We start from the raw sequence: 23,682 nt of genomic DNA, 5'->3' as shown, positions 1-23,682 counted from the left end.
ACAACTTTGCAAAACAGCCTCCGAAAGCACACCTATCGATGTTCTATGAGAAGAGCTGGGTGATAATGAGAATATAAGGCAAGCGTAACATCTTCACAGGCCATCGCGGCTCTGGACGCTCGTACAGACTAGCATCACTGGGGGCCAAGACTAGGATTCTCTTAAAAATATTTAGAGCTGAGGACGCCTGGCTGGCTCAGCCCGTTAAGCAACTGACTTCATCTCAGGTCGTGATCTCGTGGTCCGTGGGTTCGAGCCCCGAGCTGGGCTCTGTGCTGACAGCTAAGAGCCTGGGGCCTGTTTCACAGTCTGTGTCTCCCTCTCTCTGCCCCTCCCCCGCTTGTGCTCGGTCTTCCTCTCTCAAAGATAAATAAACATTTAAAAAAATGTGAAAGCACAGGGTGGATGTCATCTCTTGCCTCCATATGCTTTCAAAGCCACTTGTCTGTGGCAAAGATAAAAAAGGTTGACTCGCGATTACATTTGTCTTGAAATAAGAATTTAAAAAAAGGTTCTGGCCCGGTGCTGGCGAGGGCACGTCGCCCCTGGGTCTCTCCCACACTATTGCTGGGAGTTTACAGCAGCCTAGACGTAGAAACGGTCTGGCTTATAAAGTCAAACATGCATCATCCTGGAGAAGAGACAGCACGTTCACGCATCAGCCTGAGTGCCAATGTTCGTAGCGATGTCATTAATAACGGCCCCGAGCCAGGACATCCCCGCGTCCCTCCACGGGTGAGGGTGTAAACAGCCAGCCGGCCGTGCGGCGAAATACCATTCAGCCGGGAGAAAGAACATATCCGGACGGATCTCAAGGGGATCCTGCTGAGTGAGCAAGCCAGTCTCAAAAGGCTACGTACCGCATCACTCCATTTATCTGACATTCTGCAAGTAAAAAAGTTAAGAGGGAGCAGAACGGACCAGCGGCTGCCGGGGGGCAGGGTTGGGGAGCATGTGGCTCCAAGCAGGTGACTGGGGGGGGAGTCTCCGCGGGGACTGGACCTTCTCTAGCCTCGTTGCGCTGACGGACGCACCGAGTCTCACCGCGTGATAGCGTTTGCTACGCTGAAAACGTGCCGTGTCGTGCTGTGGTTTGCTCTGGGCTACAGACAGACGTAGGAAAAGAAGATAGACATACACATCACGCTGGGTCTAGTTTTAACCTGCTGGGGAGGCGGCCGCTGTTCGGAGCGGGGCCCCCACTGTGTCTGAAATGTTTTATTACCTCGCGGGGGACACAGGGGCGTCCACCGCGTGGTCCCCGCGCTTCCTCGCATATTTTGAGTGTGGCCAAGTGAGCGTGTGTGCCGTTTTCGAAGGGGCCTGCACACACACGGGGCACCAGAGCAGGAGTGAGGCTCCAGGCGTGAGAGAAAGAGAGAGGAAACAGCCTTTCGGACGAAATAACTGAAAGCTGAGCCACCCCGCACCCCAGAGCCCCGGGGGCGGAGAGCGGCCGAACCGTGTGTTTTGGAGTGAGGTGAGTTTTGTTTTGCTTTTATCGCTGTGTCCATCAGTGACATCCCGGGTAGAATGTGCACTTTGATCCCCCTTCCAGGTCGGTGCCGGGTCCAAAGTTTTGTGCCATGAACGAGTGACGCTGGCTTGACGGGCTGGCACGCGGGTCCCTCTGGGCTCCCGGACGTCTCAAAATTTCCCCTTTGCCCTAATTATTCAGTTCCCTTCGCGCTGAATGCCATGGAATTCTTTTCCTGAGTCCTTTTCTTCTCCTCTCTGTCAGGTCCGTCCATCAATGGGGAGGACGAAAGCTTCGGTTTCCATGGCCGGGACGTGTGCTTTTATGGCACATTGTATTTTGTTGTTAAAGACGCCAGATAGCGGTCTCTTCTGCTGAATGAAGTGACAAAATCGTGTCGTGCAGGGTTTTCTTTTAAACATTAAAAAAAACTTTTTTTTAATGTTTATTTTTGAGACAGAGCCAGACAGAGCACGGGCGGGGGAGGGTCAGAGAGAGAGGGAGACACAGACTCCGGAGCAGGCCCCAGGCTCCGAGCCGTCAGTCCAGAGCCCGACGCGGGGCAGGAACCCACAAACCGTGAGATCATGACCTGAGCTGAAGCCGGACGCTTAACTGACCGGGACACCCAGGCACCCCTTGTGCGGGGTTTGCTGTAACAAAGAAAGTTGTTCAGAATCCCGGGTGAGACCTGGGTCATGGGCATGGAGGGACAGCACCCACGACGTCCTCTCCCTACTGACAGACCCTCCACAGGGGGCTCAGCACGGCCTCTCCCCCTGCTCCCCCGTTACACCTGCTTTTCTCCACCTTCCCAGACTGACCGCTACACTCCTGCCTCCCAGGAACAGAGAACTAGAACCAGTGGTCTACACCCACGGCCCCCAATCTCTCCTCCCACCCTTAAATCCAGGCCAATGTGGCTTCTGTTGCCGTAACTACACTGGGACAAACTGACCAGTGTCCCCACCTCGCTGGTTCTAGTGACCCCATAGGGTCTGTGCTGGACTTGCTCCTGGCAGCACCTGACACGACCGAGCTCTCCCTCCCGCGGCCCCTCCTCTCCAGCCCCGGGGCCCCCACGACCGAGCTCTCCCTCCCGCGGCCCCTCCCCTCCACCTCCGGGGCCCCCCACGACAGAGCTCTCCCTCCCACGGACCCTCCCCTCCAGGCCCCCCACCACCAAGCTCTCCCTCCCACCACCCCTGCCTCCAGCTCCGGGACCCCCCCACGACCGAGCTCTCCCTCCCGCGGCCCCTCCCCTCCAACCCCGGGGACCCCCCACTACCAAGCTCTCCCTCCCACCACCCCTGCCTCCAGCTCCGGGACCCCCCCAAGACCGAGCTCTCCCCCCCGCAGCCCCTCCCCTCCAGCCCAGGGGCCCCCACTCTCTGGTCCCTCCCACCCTGGTGGCTCATCCCTGGGCCCTGCTGCCATGTCTTGTAAAGCTCTGAACATTCGAGAATCCCAGGGCTGAGTTCCTTCCCGACTCGGTCAGTGGGCTGGCTCACTGTCATCTCTATGACGTGGGTCCATCTCCAGGCCACCCCAGGCCTCCTCCGGAACAGACTCTGATGAAAACCCTCGTTAACTTTCCACCGCGCTCACCGTGGCCTCAGCCGGAAATGGTCAAGGTGTCAAGGGGCCTGGCGTCCCAGCACGTGCGTCCCCTCCGCGAGCCCGCTCTATTCCAGCTGCTCACCCCAACAGACCACACCTGCTCCCGCCGTGGGGTCTTTGCAGATGCCGGCCCTTCGTCCCGGAGAACCTTCCAGGCGCCTACCCACAGGACGTGCCCCTCGCTGCCTCCCCACCTCTGATTCCCGCCGGGCGGTTGAGAAGGCCTTTCCTGTCCGCCCGCATCAACGGCGTCTCCGGGCACAGTTCACAGCCCCTTCTGCGCGTCTCTTCTCACCTCTCCCCACAGCTTTTGATCGGGTCCGTCCCCGACTAGAACACGAGCTGAGGGAGCAAGAATGTGTCCACTGCCCTGTTCACCCCTGCCTCACACATAGTAGGTGCTCAACAAAGCCTGGCTGAAGGAGGAGGGAGGGAGAGGGAAAAGCCAGTGTGACTTTCAGCTTTCCAGCTTGGGGGCTGGGGGGGGGTTGGCTGGCGGGTGGCAGTGTCGTTTACAAATACGCGCATATTGTGACAACTTTCAACCAAATCCAGGCAAGGAAGGTTCGTAACGGGAAAAGTATATGCCTGCAGATGAACACGTACGTGCCCCAAATAACTCAGTGTAAAATCAGTCCCACAAAGCACCAAAAACGTCTTTTCTTTACCCTTTTATTTTAGAGAGAGAGAATGAGAGCCTGAGCAGGGGAGGGGCAGAGAGAGAGGGAGACACAGAATCCGAAGCGGGCTCCAGGCTCCGAGCTGTCGGCACAGAGCCCAATGTGGGGCTTGAACCCACGACCCATGAGATCATGACCTGAGCCAAAGTTGGATGCTTAGCAGACAGAGTCACCCAGGTGCCCCTAAAAAAAATTTTTTTTTAATGTTTATTTATTTTTGAGAGACAGCGGAGGAGAGGCAGAGAGAGAGAGAGAGACATAGAATCCGAAGCAGGCTCCAGGCTGTGAGCTGTCAGCACAGAGCCCGATGTGGGGCTCAAACCCACGAACTGGGACCTGAGCCGAAGTCGGACGCTGAACCCACTGAGCCAGGAGCCCCAGCCAAACACGTCCTCACACGACACCCCTCCTCAATGAGCAGTGTGGCCGAGTGAAGAACTCTACGCTGAAAACCGCTTTCCCTCAGAAACGTGAGAGAATTTTCTCCTCTGTCTTTTAATATCCAGTGTTTTTATGCAAACTCTAAGTCCATTCTTGCTCTGGGTTAGTTTTAAGGGAACCTGCTGTATTTTCCTCTCTGGAAGTTGACAGGCTTGTCCCCAGGGTTCTGAGATTTTCGAATCGAATGTTTAGTTTTGTGTGTGTGTTAAGCTTAGCAAACTGACGTCCTTTCGTTCCGGAGATTTTTGTTAAATTATTTCTTTGATCGTGTCTTCCTTTCCGTTTCCCTCAACTTCACCTTCCAAGATTCCTATTGAGCTGGGTTTTTTTTTTTTTTTCCCACTATCACATTGTTCATTTCCAATTAACAATAGTCTTTCGCTTTGCGTTCTCTTCTTGTTCCTGAAAGCATCTTTTCAAAAATCTCTCCGGATCTATTCACAGCATGCACACGCACACGCGCACACCCTCTCAGGCCTCACCTCCGCACGAGGGAAGTCAGACCTGACCGCCTCCAGCATCCCTGCTCACCTCCCTGGTGAGATGATTTCTCGGCATTTACAAAGTTCACGTGCATTCCTTGGCTTTGGGCTTTACCCCTCTGGCCTGCGAGCGCTCTGAGTGCACAGCCCCCGAGCCAGGTGTTTAAAGGCCTTTTGGCTGTCAAATTAATTAATCAATGAAAGAAAGTGGAAAATTCAGGAGCCTAGCCCCTCTCTACTGTATCTCGTGAAACAAAGCAGGATAAGGAAATAATTCAACCCCGACTGTGCCTCCTGCCTTGTAAGGTCATTTCCCACCACCTCGGCCTGCTGCCCCGCCTTACTTTTCCCGACGACACGCACATATTGGCTCTTTACTGATAGTAAAGAGGTGCCTGGGTCTGAATTTTTTCTCTTCCGCCCCAGACGAGTGACAGGAACAGACTCGACGTGCGTGGTCATTTGTCCCGTGTGCCCCGACACGGCGTTTGGCAGCAGCGAAGGCGGCCGTCGTGTCAGTGAGACCGGAGGCCCCTGAACACCGACCCTGAAGTGCCCCTCAGGGCCCCGGGAAAATGCCCGTCTGGGGACAAGGAGGGGCGTGTCTGCTGGGGGGGGGGCGGGGAGGGTACAGCAGGTGCTGTCACCAGTGTGTGAAGAGAGACCTCAGACAGACGAAGGGCAGGAGAGTAGCGGGGACCAGGGCACACACGGAGTCCTGGAGCCGTGGCTTCCCGCCAGGGGCCTAATGACAAGGTTCCCCTCCCGCGCCTGCCGGCCGAGCAGGAGCCGGGAGGGCACCCCCGGACTCCGCTGCCCATCGGGGCCCCGGGGTCGGCCCCAAACACAAACACAGAGGTTCCGGGGCTTGAATTCCATCCAGAGACCGGTCATTTCGTGCAATTGCATGCGGTCTGAAAAAGAAACTCCCACCCCCACACACTGCCCTCCGGCAGACAGCAGCCTCCACCATCGCGTCTCGCGGGGCCCGGGTCCATTCTGACCACAGGATCCTCCCAAAGGCACCACCGAGGGGCAGGCGCAATCACACCGTGTAATTTCCGTCTGGGAAGCGAAATGCCTCTGCCGTTACATCATTCCCCTTCGCGTAGCGGTCCCGGAGGAATAACGCCCGAGATGGTTCTCGAGGCCGACGACTGAAATCTTCCTGTTGTGATTTTCCCTCCTGCCTCCCGTGGCCCCGGACCCCCCTCACACACAGTCTCTCACTTGCCCTCAAGTCCACGCGCGGAGGCGAGTGCCGTTATCCCGCTACCTGGTCCAGCCCACTGCCCCGGCGTCCTCCTCCCCGCAGAAGGGGACATCTGCACGACTCAGGTCAGGGGCGGGGCTCCCATGGCAGCCCGGACCCCTCCCGTCCCACGGCTGGACAGCCGCCAAGCGGGCGGCCACAGTGGCCTGGAGAGGAGTCCTAAGCTCACGCGGGGCGTTTTGCATCTAGTGTTTTACGGGACGAGGTTGGGGAGGCTTGGTGGCCAGCCAGGGCCGGCTGGCTGAACGATGAAGTCATGCGAGCCCGCGGACCCGCTCACGTCGTGGTGGGAATGGGGACAGGCTTCCGTGCCAGCCAGAACGCGCCCACTCACCCGCTCAGCGGTGGCTCTGCAGCGGGCCCGGCGGTCAGAAGGAATTCTTGCTTTGTCTGTAATATTCTAATTTTTTTCAGTGGAAGCACGTTGGTGCGTTAGTGACATAGTCATGAGTCATGTTTAAAATCAAAGGACCACGGCCGTCCTGCTGCTTGGAGAGCCCTCAGGGTCTGGGAGGGGCTTCTAACTTCCCGCTCTATTTGACTCAGACGCGCACCCTTCACACCCGTCCAGGCCGGCCAGCGCCCGACCTCCCGCCACAGGCACCCGGGCACCACACGCGGGTCCCTCTGGCGGAAGGCGACCGATCAGAACGCCGCACGGGAGAGGCCTTGACTCTCCAATCACTCGTGCAGACAGACCAGCAGCTAACTACAGCCGGGGCAAAGGAGGGCGGCCCCGACCAGTGGTAACATAGGAGTCGTCCGCAGGGGAAGGGGGGGAGCGGGGCGGGACAGTCTGGAAAGAGGAAGCATCTTGGAAGAAAAGTAGGATGTGGACGAGAAAGCTCGGGGTCACTTCCAGTTCACCCCTCTCCCACCGATTATTGCCCCCGGGAGGCCTCACCACGTGCCCCCTTTTGGGTCTCAGCCACCCCTCCGTCCCGGGGGTCCCCGCGAGAGACAGGACACCCTGTGACGTCTCATTTTTTTCATTACTGTCAATACTCACCAGAGCTCCAGGAGACGGACAAGGGTGGGCAGCAAAGGTCGTCGGGATCGAGGAAGGAACCGGGAGGCTGACCCGGGTCTCTCCTGGCCCGGCGCCCCCTGCCCACATGTCCAACAAGGTGGGCTGTGACTCGCTTGGGCACCCAAGTCCTGGAGTCGCACCAACCTTGTTTGAACCCAGCTCTGACACTCGCCGTGTGACCTTGGGCAAATTACATAACCTCCCTGTGCCTCCGTTTCTAGGGCTGCAAAATGGGGCTGTTAACGCTTACACCAGACCAGCTGGGCGACGAAAAGAGACAGTGCCTGCAAGATGCTTGGCATAAGCCTGGAGACCCCACCGTGGGGTCTCTGGTTCGGTGCCCGGATTTAAGAGTCAGGCAGGAGACCGGAGTCCGATCCGGGCCTTTCCCTCCGTACGGTGGTTTGCAGCCCTCCGTTAGCACGGCTGCTCCGGGCTGGGAAAGGCTCTGAGACCCCAGGGGTACGCACTAGGAGGGGTCTCTCACGTGAGCGTGGGGGCACGTGTGTGGCCTCACGTCCTGTCCCCGCATCCCCGAGGCCCCCGTCCCGCAGACCGTCACCCCTTCTCTTCCAGGTGAAGCTTACTGGCACCTGGGTGGGGGGGGGGGGGGCTGCCCCACACGCTCGCCCACGGCATCCCGGCCCCCTGCCCCAGCCTCACTCCTGGGGCCGGGTCCCCTCCGTCTGACGAGTTTATCAGGGCCAGGGTGGTGACGGGGACCTCTGCCCTCTGCCCCTCTCTCCTCTGCAGCAACGCAGCCCATCTTTCTTCCACGAGCTTCAGGTGTCCGTCCCCACCCTGTGCACCTGCACCTCCAGACATGTCAGCGAGCTCATCCGCTCCCGTCTTCTTCTTGCTCTGATGGAAAGGCCAGAGGCCAAGGGTCAGCTCGGAGCCCCGGCCCTGGGACTCAGAGCCAGCCTTCCCTCCTACACCCGCGGCACACCGCATCCCCGCGCCTTAGAATCCCCCGGGACCTCTCTCAGCCCCGGCCACATGCCAGACCGGGGATGTCACACTCTCTAGGATCGGGCACATCAGTGGTTTTCTGCAGGTTCGCCGAGCGATGCCCCCCCACCCCCCATGTGGACAAGATTGGGAGGTCGTGCCCTTTCATCCAGCGCCGAGAGCCCCGAGCCCGGCGGACCAAGGGCGGTCGGTCATTACTACCCAGCGGTGCCCCCAGAGAACCCTGTTTGATTCCAGATGAGGGAGAATGTCTGCAAGTTGTAGCAAAAAGCTGCCATTGGAAGTTACGCATGCAAGCTCCCCGAGGCCGAAATAAACGAGTATTTCCACAGCTACGCGGCCACGTTCAACCCTCTCCAAGGCTCAGGAATTTCCTAATCGTGTTTACAAACCATAAAAGGTGAGTATGAATTGTGAAGCTAATTATACACGGGCTTGACTTTTTATGAATCAAATTCTGGGAACAGAAAAACGCCCTGAACGTTTTTAACATGAAGCACCTAGTATCTAAAAGTTTCTAACAGAGTTGCAATTATCTGCAAATTCTTTAAGTTCCCGCTGAGCCATGAGATGTGCTGCCCCCACGTTTTTATCTGTCTAACCACCCGCACCTCCTTCCTGTGGAAAGACCACAAGTGGTGCGCAAAGAAATGTCTTCTATTCAGTTGATTCCACTATGCACGTGTGACGTCTGTTGCCTGTAACAGAACTTGATTTCTCTGAATCTCAAATCTTTGGGCCACTCAGCCCCGTCCGTTAGGAATTGTCGGGCTGTGGACGCCCCCCAAAATGCTGACCGTTCCTCGGGAAAAGGAACACGCACTCGAAGGCAGCTTTGCGCACAATTTCTGGGAGCACCTGCCCTAAACCCCCCCAGGTCCCCAGTGGAGTCCAAAGAAATGAGACAGAGGCCCCAAAAGCTAAGTGCACTCTCAGGATCTGAACCCAGACCTCCCGGCCCTGCAGCCGTCCTGGGAGAGACCAGCCCGGGCCACTCTGCCTGGGTTCCGGGTCTGAATCTGCTGCCTGTGGACACACGCCTGCTACCTCGCCCCTCCGTGCACGGTTTGTCTGAAGCCGGGATGATGACCTTCCCTGTTGTCTCTAGCCTCGTCAGCGATCGTGTTCACTCTACAGACGCACCACGGGGACACCGTGGTTCCACGTGGACCATCCCGATAAAGGTGGCGTTGCAATAGAGGGAGTCGCGTGAATTTTCTGGTTTCCCACCATGCATATGAGTTACGTTCACACCACTCTGGAGTCTATAAAGTGTGCAATAGCATCATGTCTCAATTTTGAGGCACAAGCAAAAATACTTTACTGCTAAAACATGCTAGCCATCCTCTGAGCGATTAGATCACTGCAGATCCCATCCCATCGCCAACATCATAGCGAAAAGTTTGAAATATTACCAGAATCACCGAAAGGTGACCCAGAGACAGGAAATGAGCAAACGCCGTTGCACCAACAGCATGGACAGACGAGCTCCCCGCCCGGCGGCCGCAGCCCTTCACTTGGCCGAGAGCACAGTGTCCACGAGGCATGCCTGTCGGGATTCAGAAGCGAGGGAAGAGCCTCTCGGGGAGGCGGCCTGCTGGCGTCCTCCATCGCCAAGCTGCTCAGTGACGTGGCTCCAAACCCTGCATCTTGGCACGCGCCGCCCTGCACCCCTGGTCCCCAACGTCCCCTGGGGACGTTGCGGCTTGGTCCCCAGTAGGACCTGCCTCATCATCTTCTGTTCCTCGTGAGAGTCTGTCAGCCTGTGAGCTCCTGGCCCTATCTGCCCTCAAGGACGCTGACAAAGAAGGGGACTCCGTAGAGGCCACTGGCGGGATCGACGGGCGGGCGGGGAGCACTCACGGGCACCTCCTCAGGCATTGGCGTTTCCCGGCCACTCTCCCGGTTGGGAGGATGGAGCACTTTTCCTCTGGGGAAGTTTAGCAAGGCTTCTCTCCGAGGATCTTGCCTCCTTGCTTATCCTCTCCTAACCCTTCGACTCAGAGAGCTAGAGAGCACCGCGACTAAGGAGACCCGAGGCCGACCTAGGTCCTGCCCTCTTGTGCTAAAACACACACAAAATTCACCGTGTTATGCGACCACCACCACTGCCTATTCCAGAACATTTTCATCACCCCGAAGAGGAACCCCCTACTCCTTGGCCGCGCCCCACCCACTCCGTCCCCAGCCCCCGACAGCCACGCATCCACTTTCTGTCTCTGGATTTGCCTGTTCTGGATGCTTCGTACTAACAGAATCGTAGAATATGTGGACTTGCGGCTTCTTTCGCGGAGAAGGTTTTCAAGGTCCACCCGCATCGTGGCGCCTCTCAGTATGGCATCCGTCCTATGGCCTTTGTGCAGCCACCCCTCACGCTCCATCCGTCTGCTGACAGGCATTTGGAGCTTCTGCCTCGCGGTGCTGGCTTTTCGAGGTGTGGCCCGTGGACCAGCATCAGGATCACCCGGGAGCCTGTGAGAACTGCAGGATCGCAGGCCTCCCCCCTCCCCCCAGAAATGCCCCTCCACAAGATCCCCAGTGTTCCCAGCTTGGGGGGCCCCCGCCACGCGGGTCCCGGGCTCAGCGGTGCACGGACTCGCCAGTGTACCTGTTCCCCTCACCGCTGGGGCTTTCTCCAACCCGTACGTGGTCTTGCGTTGGAATCGGGAGATACTTGGTGAGCCGGGGAACAAGACGTGGCGGAGGCCTCCCCTTCGAACTGGCGACCAGAGGCTCCCACACACCAACTTGGGGCTGGAGGTCCGCGATTTCAGCTCCACTCTGCCATTTGCTGGCCGCACAGCTTCCCGGAGCCTCTCTCTTGAGGTCAAGGGGGCTGTCTAGTGCTTCCCGAGGACACCCGCGGGCACTCACCACGGATGTGCCACCGGACCGGCATCCACACGCACACAGAGGCGCTTTTCTACGCCATCGGTCAACTGCCAACATATCATGTAATGTACTTAATACTGTGGCCACTTAAACGCCACTACCTCCTTTATGCTACCCTCGCCCCACACGCAAATACTCTGCTTTCCAACCTTTTGGACTGTTTCTTCTGGTATTTACCTCTATACTTCTCAAGCACCTTCTTACGCTGCTGTTTTTTTGCTTTCAATTTTAGGTGTTATGGATTAATCCATAAGGATATAGGGATACGGATTTCTCTCTCTTACACCACCGATCTCATACACACTGCCAGGCTTCTCTCTCTCCACTCTCCCATGCTGGTTAAATCATCATTCAACCATGACCATGTAAATACTATAAATGATGACACCACACAAATTATGATTATATCTACTTTCTTCCGTAACTTTTTGCTTTTCCTGGAGTTGATTATTGCTCCAATTTTTCATTTTCTTCTCTTCGTAGGTAACTATAAATCATTCCTAGAATTTTCTACTGGATTAGAAAGATTTCTCCTTGGCATAATCAAACACAGTAGTCTTCTGTCCATTTCATTTTGAGGGCATGTGTTCCCCAGACCTGATGAATAGCTATCATTCTGGGAATTTCTTCCACCTTCTCCAGTGTCGAGTTCTGTTCCCAAATTTCAGGTTCAGGTTCAGGTCATTCTCTTTCTTGTTTTGCCCCTTCTTTGCTAGAGCATATCCTCAAAGAGTTTCTTAAGAAAGAAGTCACAGAAAGCTAATTTTTGAGACCCTATATGTCTGAAAAGGATAGCTTGGATGGCAATAGAGTCCCTCTACTACCTTAAGCCTTTTAGGGGTATTACAAAATTTTCAAACAAATATGAAAGTAGAAAGCTAATATGATATAATATTCATCACTCAGATACATCAATTGTCCTAATCCTTTCCAATCAGCTTATTTTACAGTCTCCTACAGTTCTATTTTCTGAAGTTTCCCGAGAACAGCCCTGCTCTTGCCTGTGCCTCTGACTCTCACTCAAGGAAGAGTGTTTCCTTGTGAGTCTGAACCCTGAGCCTCCATTCAGTGGGACTCTACCTGGAGGAATGACCTAGTTTGAGCTGATGTACCTTCCAGAGGGATTTTTTCTGGTTGCTTCAGCCAGACTTCCCAATTTTTATGTTAATTCTTATGATGGGGGTCCCAGACCACGAGGCTAATGTAAGTCTGAACCCCAAGTACACGAATGGCGTGCGCCCGTGATTCCAAGGTTTCAGGAGTGTGTTTCTCCCCCACGCTCAGATCCCAGCCCAGTGTAGACGAGCTGGCTTGCCACATTCCCCTTCCACTGAACTGGTTCTTCTCTCTTAGCCACAAGTGTAGCCTCTAGGCTCCCAGCTCCGTGCAGGGAAAGGGGAAGCTTACTTCCAGCCCCCTATCCCCACCAACTTTGTGTGGACAAGACTTCTCTCTCGTCCAAGCCCTTATTATGACATGGGGACCCACGTCTCCTCCGTAAGTGCATGTGCTTAGAAGGTCAGGCCTTCATTCCTGGGACGTGGACCTTTAAAGTTTCCTTCTTTTAAAGTCAGCTGTTGGCTTAAACGTTTGCCACGTCTCACCGGGCATTTCTACATGCGCGTAGCGGGAGCTTTGGGGTTATCTAGTTTATCGTGTTGTCCGACTGTTAAAGCCAAAGCCATTGTTGTAGTTCACCGCATCACTCACAACTGCAGGGTAAATGTGGGATCCCAGGGTCCGTGAGACATTTTCTCTGCACCCCTCCCAAGTCAAAGCACTGAGGATCCGACCTCCAAGACAGAGAAAGGCGTCTGTCCAGAGATGGAGAATAGGGAGTCTCTTCCTCCTTCTGAAAATTCAACCAAGCAAGCAGCAAGGGGCACAAGCAAAACGGTGAGCCCGCCTTTGCGGTGTGAGCACAGCCCGTGTCCGCCCGCAGAAGACCGTGGGAGCAGCCTGGCACAGCCCGAGCGCGGTTCTCAGTGTGACCCTGAATCAACACCAGGCCCTGCCTCTGTTCTCTCCTTACCTGGCCGTGAACTATCTGGACCGTGTTTTTAAAACCCCCCAAGAGCTGCCGGATGTTTGCAGACACGGCCGCCAGCCCTTCTCCAGGCCCCTTCTCCGCGTGCCCAAGTGAAGTCTCTCAGAGCACCTGATACCTGCTTCGTCGCCTGAGCTCCCAGAGACCGGGCCGCCTTCGAAGGCTGAGCCGGATCTCTGAGCGTGTGCCTCCGGCTCCGGGCCCGGGGACGGACGCCGCGAGCACTGCACGCGCGCTGAGGGAGTGAAGGAAGCGGAGGGCGCCGGGCCGGCTCTCGTGGTGGAGCGGGCAGCGGAGGCCCAGAGAGCACAAGTCCTGGGCGGGATCCAAGCTGTTGTGGCTTGCCTCCAGCAGATCGGGGTTTGTAGCCGCTAGGTTTTTACATCCTAAATTATTTCCTAGTAATAATAAGAGTTGGCATTGGAGCTACCGGACCATCGTGTGAACGTGGTTCAACAGGAAGCTCTTTATAAACGGTTAATCAGCCAAGGAAGCTAGACGGAGCCGACGGGGAGCTTCCCTGGGATTATACGAGGAAAGGGAGGCAGGATCCAGCGTGGAATCCACGTGGACGGAGTTCCGAAGCTTACACACCGGAGGCCTCATTTAAAAGACAAAAACAGCAGTGACCACAAGCTTTCACTATTGGATGTTTTTCAAAACACAGAAGTACGAGATTTGGTTGTAACCGGCTGATATAAGGTCACACACGAGGGGAAAGCTGACAACCTCCCTTCCCCGCCCCAGGACCCTAGGACACCCACACCGGCAGTCTGGTCAGTATGCTCTGAACACTTTCCCTTCGCTCATGCAAACCCGGACAAGTTCACGTGGGGTTTAACTTGTTTCTTATTCCCCATATGTTATCTCACTATACTCATTACTCTGCCGTTTGCCTTTTTTTTCTTCATATATGACACACGCTCCTTACCAAAAAAAAAAAAAAAAATGGACCTAAACATTCCTTTCTAACTTCTTTAGCTATTTCTACGAGCACACGAGGGCACCATCTTGCAAAGGTGGTGAGCTCCACAACTGGTGGGGGTACTGGGGCCGCACACCCTTGCCACCCACGGTCCGCCTTTTCTTTCCACGCTTTCCCCCACCCTTACGTCACAGGGTTGCCAGATCCAGCAAATAAAAATGCATTACTTGGGACAGAAACAGTTACAAAATAATTGCATGGGACGCAGTTATACTAGAAAAATGTGGCCCTGAAACTGAAATTTCACGGGGAATCCTATATCTCATCTGGCAACCCGATTATATAAACACGCACACTGGGAGTCCCACCATAAACGCTGCTTTGTACCTCTGACCCCAAACACCCAAGGACATGTCTCCAGGCCAGATGATGTGGCTCTTCTCTCTTAATAGCCACATAAGAGCGCACAGTGTGGCTTCCCTAGTCTGTCCCTCCTGTCCCAAGCCCCCAGAAGGTTCCTCCGTGTCTCCTGGGTGTCACCTGCAGCTCAGGGTTTGTGCTTTGGGGACCGGGGACAGCAGCACGGAGACATAGCCCCGGAACTGGCTTTTGCACTTCAAACACACCAGGTTTTCTATACGCATTTCTTCAGGAGAAAGGCTGGCGGCCGGCTTCACGGCAAGGAAACCGAATGAGAACCTCCCGCTAACCTGGAACAGAAAAGGTGCCGCCGATGGAGAAGACTCCGTTTTATACCGTCTTCCTGTGCGCCCCCCCCCCCCCCCCCCTTGGCAGTCTTTCCTTGTGAAAAGGGAAGGATTTTCTTCTTGGGTTTTTTCCTCTTACAAGAAAAGGTTTAACTATTTTCCTTCGAACGGAGATACTGGTTTGCCAGCAGCCGCAGAGAAACCAGGAGAGAGGCCCCCGGCTCTTGGGCCTGGGAATCCCAGGTGTCAGGCACCTGGATCGGACATCCGGGCTGTAGTCTGGACACCGGGGAACCCAGGCCTGTCTCTGGAGACTGAAAATACCCTTTCCTGTCCACCTTTCCTGAGATTCCTCACTGGTCCTTCCCAGTCAGAGACGCGGCGCTAGGAGCGGGCAGGACGGGAAGGGACAACGCGCAGGGAAAGGCAGAAACGGAAGGAGGCAGGGAGGATGCGGCTGCCTGCCGGGGGCAGGCCGGGGCTCAGGACGCACACCGGAGCCGGGAGGCTGGTGTCAGAGGCCCACATGCACCCCCCGCCCGCAATCGTACACCCCCCCCCCCGCGCCTTTTTGCCTGGCCTTTAGGGACACCCTAGGGCGGCCGGGGAGGGGAGGGCCATGGAAAGTGGGTGCGTTAGACACCCACTCACGCCTTATCTTAGGTGAGTCAGGTGGGCCAAGGCTTTCCGGTGGGAACCACTTCCGAGTTGGAGGAAGGCGGGGGGGGGGGGGGGGGGGGGGGGGGGGGGGGCAGAGCGCAGCGCCTCCTCCCACAGGCCGGGCACCCGAGCTCCCGCACAGCCTCTTCCCCATCGCAGAGGGAAGCCCACCCTCAGTCGCGCGCACGCAGCCCCCAGCCACGCCCGGACCCCGCCCCTACCCTGCGCTCCGCCTCCGACTCTGTGACCCCGGCCCTCTGCCCTCTGGCCCTCCCCAACCCCGAGCCCCATCCACGGCCCAGACCCCGCCCCCCCTCCTCCACCCCGCGGACCCGGCCCCCAGTACTCTCTCCGGCCCCCTCCCCGCTGGTGCCTGAACCCACCGCCTCGTATTCCCGGAGCCCACCCCCCATGGACCCCCCCCAGCCCCGCCCCACGCACCTTTGCGCACGGAACCCGCCCTCCCGGGACCCTCGGACCAGGTCCTCCCAGGCCCCGGCGCGCGTTCCGGGACACTTGGAGGGGCCGTCCGGCCCCCCGCACGCACCGCGGGGACCCTGGCGACCCCGGGTTGGGGCCTCGCGCCCAGGGCACAGCGGAGGCCCGCAGGCCTGGGCGCGTCACAAAGGCTCATCGCCGGCGAGGGCGCGCGTCCCGGAGGCCTGCGCGGAGTCGGCGTCGGAGCGCAGGCGGCGCGGGAGCAGGCGGGCGGCTCGCTGTCCCCGCAGCCCAAACCGGGCGCAACGAGCGGGGCGCGGTGAGCGGGTAATGGGGCCCCTGCCGCCTCCTCCTGGAAACAGGCGTCCTCGGGCACCTCCGGGCCGTGGGTGACGCGGCTTCCTTAGGTTTCTTCCCGGGCTGGCAGCTCCCCGCCTGGGGGACAGGTCTGTGAGCCCTTGGGGTGGGTTCCGATCCCTGCCCGCTCTCTGCGGGCCTTCGCGGGGAGACTTTCCCAACTTGCAACACCTCTGTTTCCCCACCCGCAAACTGGGTGTGTTCACTGCGCCCAGCAGGGACCCCCCCCCCAGAAGCGCCTTGGCCTCCACTTACCAGGCGCAAACGCGGTACAGCCTCTGATACACACCAGGCACCTGCACGGATCAGCTCATTTAATGTCCCGCCGCTAAGACAGAGGCGCCACTGTTATCCCTGGTTTTCAGATGTGGAGACTGAGGCACAGAGAAAATTAACTTGCCTGAGGTCATCCCTAGCAACTGATGGAACCAGGACCCGACCTCTGAGCTCCGCGGCCTACGGCTGGCGAGGTCGCTTAGGAGGGGAGGCTGTGCCCAGTACCGACTGTGGCTTTTGGCTTTCCCAGCCCGCAGATCGGTTCTGCCCACACCACCCCGTGGTTCCGTGTCTGAGAGCTCCTGCGCCCATGACTGCTAGGGCAAAGGCTTTTGCTCAGCTCTGGGAGTGGCTTGGCCTCTCTCACGCGCCTAGCTCCAAGCAAAGTGCTGGGGACCCAGTTCTGTGAACAAAGAGACGACCCTCTCTCTTCCTTTGTTCAGTGTGCAAGTGCGACTCACGAGAATGAGGCCGTCCCTGGCCTCAAGGGGTGTGTGAGTCCCGCGGGAGACAGGCTGGGCCGAGGATCATCGTCAGGGACGGGCACGGGCGAGAGGGGAACCCTGGACGGGGCCAGGCCGCTGCCAAATCCCGCGTGCAGGTCTGCCTGGATCCGGAGGTGGGGGAGGGCGCCGGGCCCCAGAGGACCCGGCAGAACCAGCCTCCCACACGTCACCACCGTCGGGGGCGCCCGGGGGTCCGTCACAGGGAGAGCCGAGAGGAGAGCGGCACGGACGCCCACCACGGTTGCACGCGGATCCTAGACGCAGCCGGGGACAGGCACGGAGAGCACGTGAGCGACGCTCACGAGCTCACGCGCAGACGCATGTCCGTCCCGCATTGAGAAATGCGATTAACGTGTCCCTCGGCTCCTGAGGGCTGTGTGACCACAGGCAAGCGCCCTCACCCCTCTGGGGCTCAGTTTCCATCTGTAAAGACATACTTCCCAGAGCTCCTCCGGCCCTGCGGTTTCATGAGCCGTGAGGATAATCTCGGGCCACTTGGTAAAGTAGCCGGCAGAAGCGTTCCGGGGCCACAGGGCCGCAAGCTTGAAGAGCGGGGCCTCTGGGAGAGACAGGGAAAGGGAAAGAGGAGAAGTTTCAGGCCGGGGAGACGTGGAAATCACGCCGTCAGGAAAACTTCAGCAGATGGCTCCTGTAGAAAGTCCCAGGGCCCCGCACCCCGGGTGGGCGGTGGCCGGGCCCTCCCGGGGCCTCCCTAGCTTCGTAGAGGTCTCGCCTGCAGCCCGGCTGCCAGGTCGCCCCACTTCTACGTTCCCAGTCACCGTGTCCTGCAAAGAACGCATAAACCCACGCATCCCCGCTGTCCCGCCGCCCTAGCCCCAGGCTCGGAGCCCAAAGTCTGCTCTGGCCATTCATCCTCCCCCTCCCTGGAGGGTCCTTTCTAACGTCAGACTGACAACACCTGTGGACGCAGGATCCTTGGCCCTTGCCCGGCCCCCGCGGCCTCATGGGAGGCTCTCCGCCCGTGACCCTTGATGTGCCGCTAACCCTTTGAATGCAAACACCCGCATCGGCAATTCGGTGCCAAGCAGCCAGGGTCCCCATCCCCAGAAGGGGACCCGGCGTGTCGGAACTCCAGTCTTGGCCCCTGGGACGCAGCCTCTGTCTGCATCGCTCCGGGGCCCCTTGACCCGGCACCTCCCCCCCGTTCCGGCTCCAACCCCCGCCCCCACAAGTGAAGTGACAATTTTTAGTTCCCCGCACGTGAACAGATCCCATTCGTTCCCAGTTCTGTGGCTTTGCGCCACGGTGCCCGCTGCCCAGAGTGCGTCCGCTCTCCTCCAGCACCGCCGGGCCGACCCGGGCTGCCTTGCGGCTCCCAAGCAGCCCGCGAAGCCCCTCCCAGATGCCGCCTCCTCTGAACAGCCCTGTCCCCAGGCTTCTCACTCCTGGGACCGTGCTGGGCGCGGGTCCCGGTGTGCGTGTGTCCGAGAGACCCCGACGGCCTGGGTCTCTGCGGGCCTTCACGGCGAGGCTCTCGCCCCTCGCGGAAGGGCTGCACGTGAGGCCGGGCTGCGAGCTCATTCAAGGGGGTCTGGTTTCCGTTCGGCAGGTCACGGCGCTTCCTTTTTACTCCCCACAGAAGACGAGCGGTCGCTTTTGTTTCCTCGTTTTTGGAAGCCCCTGCCTACCGCACGGCTGCTCTGGACACCCCGGCTCCTCGATGGACGAAGAAAGCCAAGCCGTCCAGCCCCGAGACCAGAGCTGCTGGGCCGCCCTGCCCGACGTGTGCCTGCGTCGCGTGTTCTGGTGGCTGGGAGACAGCGACAGGTCCCGGGCCGCCCTCGTCTGCAGAAAGTGGAACCAGATGATGTACTCGGCTGACCTCTGGCGGTACAGGACCATCACGTTCAGCGGGAGACCCTCCAGGGTGCACGCGTCCGAGTTCGAGTCGGCTCTTTGGTACGTGAAGAAATTTGGCCGCTATCTGGAGCACCTGGAGATCAGGTTTCTGAACCCTTACAATGCCGTGCTCACCAAGAAGTTCCAGGTCACCGTGCGAGGCCTGCTGTCCTGCCTGGGCAAGAGCAACAACCGCCTGAAGTCGCTGTCCGTGCAGCACCTGGAGCTGGACCGTCCCGTCTGGAGGAACAGCATCCGCGGCTCGTTCATCAAGAGCCTGAGCTGCTTCTTGAAGAAAGCGGGAAGGCAGCTGGATCACCTCAGCCTCAAAGGGGCCAGGCTGACCGTGGAGCAGGGCTGCGCCGTGCTCGGCTCCCTGAGCTGCTCTCGGGGCGAGAGCCTGGTGTCCCAGCTCAACATCGAGGACTACTTCAGCCACCACCTGGCCGTCTACAGCAGCCCCCAGTTCAGCAAGACCATGGCCACGTTCCGCAGCCTGGTGTCCCTGACCCTCAACTACAACTGCATCTCGGACGAGCTGCTGGACGGCCTGTGCGAGAACAACGCCGGGACCCTCTGGACCATAAACATCAAGTGCCACGTCCACGACCCCCACGGCCAGGTCATCTGGGGCATGTCCTGGGCCAGGCTGGCCAGGCGCGCCTCCAACCTCCAGGTGAACTTCTTCTTCGAGCGGGTCATGAAGCACGAGCGCCTGGCCCGGGTCCTCCTGCAGGAGATCCCCGTTCGGGGCCTCAGTCTGAGAAGCTGCTACTTCAGCGACCCGGACTGGTCCATGAGGCCCACGCTGACGGATCTCCTGCCCACCTTCCGGCACACGCTGCAGGTAGGGGGGCCGAGGGCCGGGAGGCTCCCCCAGGGCAGAGGCCTCTCCTCTGCTGCCTGCTCCCGGCCGGGCCCGTGCCCACTCAGACCGACGCTCGGGCTATGTTCCCGGACTACGCATCCCCCCCCACCACCCCCCGCCCCTGCCCCAGGGTCACAGCGGGTGACAGCTACTGCTCACCTGTGCACGCGCAGCACGAGGCACTTTCGGGTGGGCTACCCGCCAGGGAAAGCCCTCTGTGCCCTCTCGGAGCCTCTCCAGGTTGAGGGCGGGTCTGAGGCTGCTTCCTCCCGGCACCGGGTCCCGGCAGCACACGGGAGTCTGACTCCAGACCAGACCCACCAAGTCACTGAGGAGCCCAGGGGCGTGCGCGGCCCTCTCCCCTGGCCGCTTCCCCATCTGTAAAATCGGGGTCATTGTGTCCCTCCAAGGACCTCCTGGGGGGCTGGGACGATTGCGGTCAACTGATACAAATACCACCGCCACCAACGAGGGCCTCTAAGTGCCGATAACTCATTTGAAGCCTGCCTGTTACTGTCCTTCCGTGGGGGGGGGGGGGGGGGGGGCGGCCGCCTGGTGGCCCGGCCGGGAGGCTGAGGGGCTGGGACCAGCGCCTCGGGCTCTGAGCTCCAAATGCCTCTTGCAGATTGGGTGAAATCACCCACACGTCCCGTCTGTTACCTGTGGCCCTGGGGCCACCGTGGTCGTCTGACCCACAGCCGGGCCGCAGGCGTGTTGTGGGAGGACCCAGCCGGTCCCAGCATCTCTGCCCACTGCACCACCCACCCCCCTCACCCCGTCTCCCCTTCGCTGCCTTTCCAGAAACTGACGTTTGAGTTCAACAACAACCACGAGTCCCTGGACGAGGAACTGTGCTTCCTCGTCTCATCCTGCAGGAAGCTGTTCTACTTCAAAATCTGGGCTTTCCTGGACGTCAGGTTCGTGGAGCGGATCCTGAAGAGCCAGGAGGAAGGGCAGTGTTCCCTGCGCACTCTCAAGGTGGGGCCCTGGGTCTGTCCCCGGCAGTACCTGCACGGGAGGGGGCCCAGAGCCCCCTCTCCCCAGCAGCTGGCTTTGGGCTGTGCCCGGCGATGCCCGACCGTGTGCGCTTGAGGCTGGGACCAGCGTGGGGCCGGCCTGGCGCAGTCACGGTGCGCGTGTCGTGTTTCTGTGCTGCGCAGGTGCGAATTTACACGAACAGGTACGAGACCAACGACGAGGACAGGACGCTGCGTGAGATCCACCGGAAGTACAGGAAACTCATCGACTCTGAGCTCAACTATTTCGTCATCGCTTACCCCATGATGTAGGGAGCACTCTCCGAGGGCGTCGGAGCCCCCCGCCAGTTCCCACAGAAGGACCCGGAACCCCCCCTCCCACCCCCCGTGTCCCTGTTGCCAGTTCCACCCCATCCGACGCCCCGACAAAGGCTGGGGCCGCTGGTGATGTGCCTTCAAAGTGCTATCTTTACCAACTACCCAGGGCTGGCTTCTCCTTTGTCCCTGGGCTTGGGCGGCATGGCCTGCCTCAGGCGGGAGCTGAGAGCCGGGAGCCACACAGAGCAGCGACGCCTAGAACACCTAGAACACCTCGGGGGGCAAACAGAACCGCGCTTTCCCCCAACTGGCCAATTCGGAAAAGCCTGGCGTCCCTGGTGACTGCAGGAGCCCCAGCACCAGCTCAGCGCTGGGTTGGAAATGCACGTCCTCTGGGAGGTGGGGAAATTCCCGCTTGTAAGTTTTTTTTAACTTTTATTTATTTTTGAGAGAGAGAGCGCGCGCACGTGTGAGCAGGGGAGGGGCAGAGAGGGAGACACAGAATCTGAAGCAGGCTCCAGGCTCTGAGCTGTCAGCATGGAGCCTGAGGTGGGGCTCCAACTCACGAACCCGAGAACATGACCTGAGCCCAAGTCCGGTGCTTAACCGACGGAGCCACCCACGCGCCCCCAAACTCCCGCTTTTAAATGCAGCCGCTCAGAACTGGGCCCACCTCCCCTGACCCCTGCACAGTGATCCCACGCCAGCGGCGCTGTGGCCATCACTCCCACTGACAAAGAATTGTAATGTCCTGGGGACACATCCCTAATTCGGTGTTAAGCGAGAAGGCCAGGACACAAAGCTGCGTGTTTGGTGAGATATCAATCATGTAAAGTGTGTAGGGGGGCGTTTTGAAAGCAGAGAAGAGCTACCCCAGAAATGTTAACAGCGTCCCTGGGTGATGGGATTATACGTGGTTTTCGTTTCCCTTTTTATGCTTTACCCCACTTCTCAAACTTTCTACAAGGGCTGTGTGTTATTTTTAGAATGGAGGGGGGTGGTCTCCTGTGTTTTAAATAGGAAGTAATTACAAATCCTTGGGCCCAGGCCCCAGACATGTATCAATCCTGGTCTTTTGAGATTTTTGTGCATATATTTGCATATAGGGTTTTTTTCCCAATAGACCTCAATTAATAAAATTTCAGAATACCTTCGACAAGGGTCTCGTTGCAGACTTGATTTGCGCAGCCTTCTGTGTGCTCTGTCCGCATCTGTGCAGCTGCCCAGGCCTCTGTGAGAGCTCCTGTGCATCCAGTGTTTTTGAGGTCCCAGCACCTCCGTGGCCACGGCCCCAGGAACCACCCTGCAGCTGCTGGGTCCCCGTGGCTCCTGTCTCACTAGCATTCAGGATAGACCAACACAGGCGAGGGGGTAGGTCCCCCTGTTGGGACACCAGAGGGGCCCTGGGAGCCACAAGGGCACAGCCAGCTCAGTGAGGAGAGCCTCGGCTAGAATGCAGACCACCTGTAAGAATGACTGGCTGGTTGACTGATTGGCTATTTGGTTGATTGGCTGGCTGATTAACTGGCTGGTTGACTGACTGATCGTCTGGTTGGTTGACTGACTGGCTGGTTGATCGACTGATTGGCTGGTTGATCGACTGATTGGCTCGTTGGTTGACTGATTGGCTGGTTGGTTGATTGACTGATTGGCTATTTGGCTGATTGGCTGGCTGATTAAGTGGCTGGTTGGTTGACTGATCATCTGGTTGGTTGACTGACTGGCTGGTTGGTTGACTGGCTGGTTGATTGACTGATTGGCTGCTTGGTTGACTGATTGATTGGTTGGTTGACTGATTGGCTGCTTGGTTGACTGATGGCTGGTTGACTGACTGGCTAATGACTTCTCGGCATGGACCAGTTTTGGACAGCTTGCTTTCATCTCCAAACATGGAATCTGAGTGTAGAGGAGTCTCATACAGAAAACACATTAACACATTTTATGGACATGTTTTCCAAAGAAGTGTGGGCTCAGTTTACAGTTCAGACAATCTTAAGTCTGGCTCAATAGTTAACCTGGGTTTCTCATCCCTGCCTCTGCCATCTGTTTAGACATCACATGCCATGCAGCCTCTGGAAAACTCCAGAGAGAATGAGTGAAAACACATGTAACATCTTGGTGGTGTTGTTAAAATAGTTTGACCCATGGGTCCCCTGACGACAGTCTGAAGGACACCGAGACTTCCTTGGCCACACAGACATTCCCATTCCCCATGGAGCTGAGGCAGGACCCCCAGCTGAGAGTAGGGGAGCCCCGGGGAAACACAGAGCACACGCAGTCTGTAACCCGCATGCTCAGGGCCCAGGAGTGGATGAAGATGGCCACAGGGTTGTGACCTCCGTGGGCCATGGCTGCGTGTCCCTGCCTGTCCCCTCTGGCCGGAGCACAGGAGCCTCTCCCGGCTGTGGGTGCAGCAGAGGAAGCCCTGGCGACCGTGATGGGGGCCAAATCCTCCGAATTTCTAAATGCGTGAGGAAAGCAGGACCGCGGTCCCCTGAGGCGCTAGACCACCACCCACAGGCAAGGCCACAACAAAAGTGAAGGATTTGTTTCTGAGAAGACTGAGCGAGGGGCCTTCAGCTCCGTGGGCAGAAGGGTCCTGATACCTGTGACCTCCGTCCCCTCAGGCCACTGGCTGTGTGACCCTGAGTTCTGTACCTGGTTCAGACATGCCGAGCTCCCCAGCATGCAAATAAAGCTGGGACGGGGTCCAGGAGGCTGCACGGAACTGGGAAGGGCCACGTCTGTCGCCTGGACCCAGAGTTGGCCATGGGCCGTGAGGGATTTAATATGTGCATGACAGAACACAGACTCAGAAGAAGAGGTGGCTGTCCCGGGGCCACACGGCCAATTAGTGGCAGAGCTGACACCAGAGT

At 58.3% G+C, this 23,682-nt stretch overlaps 2 protein-coding genes across 8 annotated transcripts in view; one reads left to right on the top strand and one right to left on the bottom strand.

Annotated features, from left to right (window-relative positions):
- SLC13A5 (solute carrier family 13 member 5) overlaps positions 1-15,763 on the bottom strand; it is a 39,732-nt gene extending 23,969 nt beyond the window's left edge. For both annotated transcript variants that reach the window (XM_042916597.1, XM_042916598.1), the window contains exon 1: positions 15,648-15,763. The gene's annotated coding sequence lies outside the window, so the exon portion shown is untranslated. The remainder of the gene's footprint in view (positions 1-15,647) is intronic.
- Positions 15,764-15,867: 104 nt separating this feature from the next.
- On the top strand, positions 15,868-20,967 carry FBXO39 (F-box protein 39). 6 transcript variants are annotated; one of them, XM_042917090.1, is made up of 4 exons: positions 15,868-15,963; positions 18,384-19,490; positions 20,313-20,489; positions 20,672-20,967. In XM_042917090.1, exons 2-4 carry the CDS (start codon positions 18,465-18,467, stop codon positions 20,798-20,800), a joined length of 1,332 nt encoding a protein of 443 aa, XP_042773024.1. In that variant the 5' UTR covers positions 15,868-15,963; positions 18,384-18,464; the 3' UTR covers positions 20,801-20,967. The 6 variants fall into 6 exon arrangements, with proteins under 6 accessions (XP_042773024.1, XP_042773025.1, XP_042773023.1 ...); XM_042917091.1 differs by having other exon boundaries at positions 18,354-19,490; XM_042917089.1 differs by having other exon boundaries at positions 15,872-16,090.
- Positions 20,968-23,682: the final 2,715 nt, after the last annotated feature.

This window comes from Panthera leo, chromosome E1 (genome assembly GCF_018350215.1).
Source record: "Panthera leo isolate Ple1 chromosome E1, P.leo_Ple1_pat1.1, whole genome shotgun sequence".
In the NCBI taxonomy this organism is placed as follows: domain Eukaryota; kingdom Metazoa; phylum Chordata; class Mammalia; order Carnivora; family Felidae; genus Panthera; species Panthera leo.
This window is presented reverse-complemented; position numbering and strand designations above follow the sequence as displayed.

Bases quoted from the DNA above. Each gene is read 5' to 3' on its own strand.
- FBXO39 (XM_042917090.1), top strand. From the start codon at position 18,465: ATGGACGAAGAAAGCCAAGCCGTCCAGCCCCGAGACCAGAGCTGCTGG. The intron at 19,491-20,312 runs GTAGGGGGGCCG...CTGCCTTTCCAG, and splicing joins CCTTCCGGCACACGCTGCAG to AAACTGACGTTTGAGTTCAA. The intron at 20,490-20,671 runs GTGGGGCCCTGG...TGTGCTGCGCAG, and splicing joins GTTCCCTGCGCACTCTCAAG to GTGCGAATTTACACGAACAG.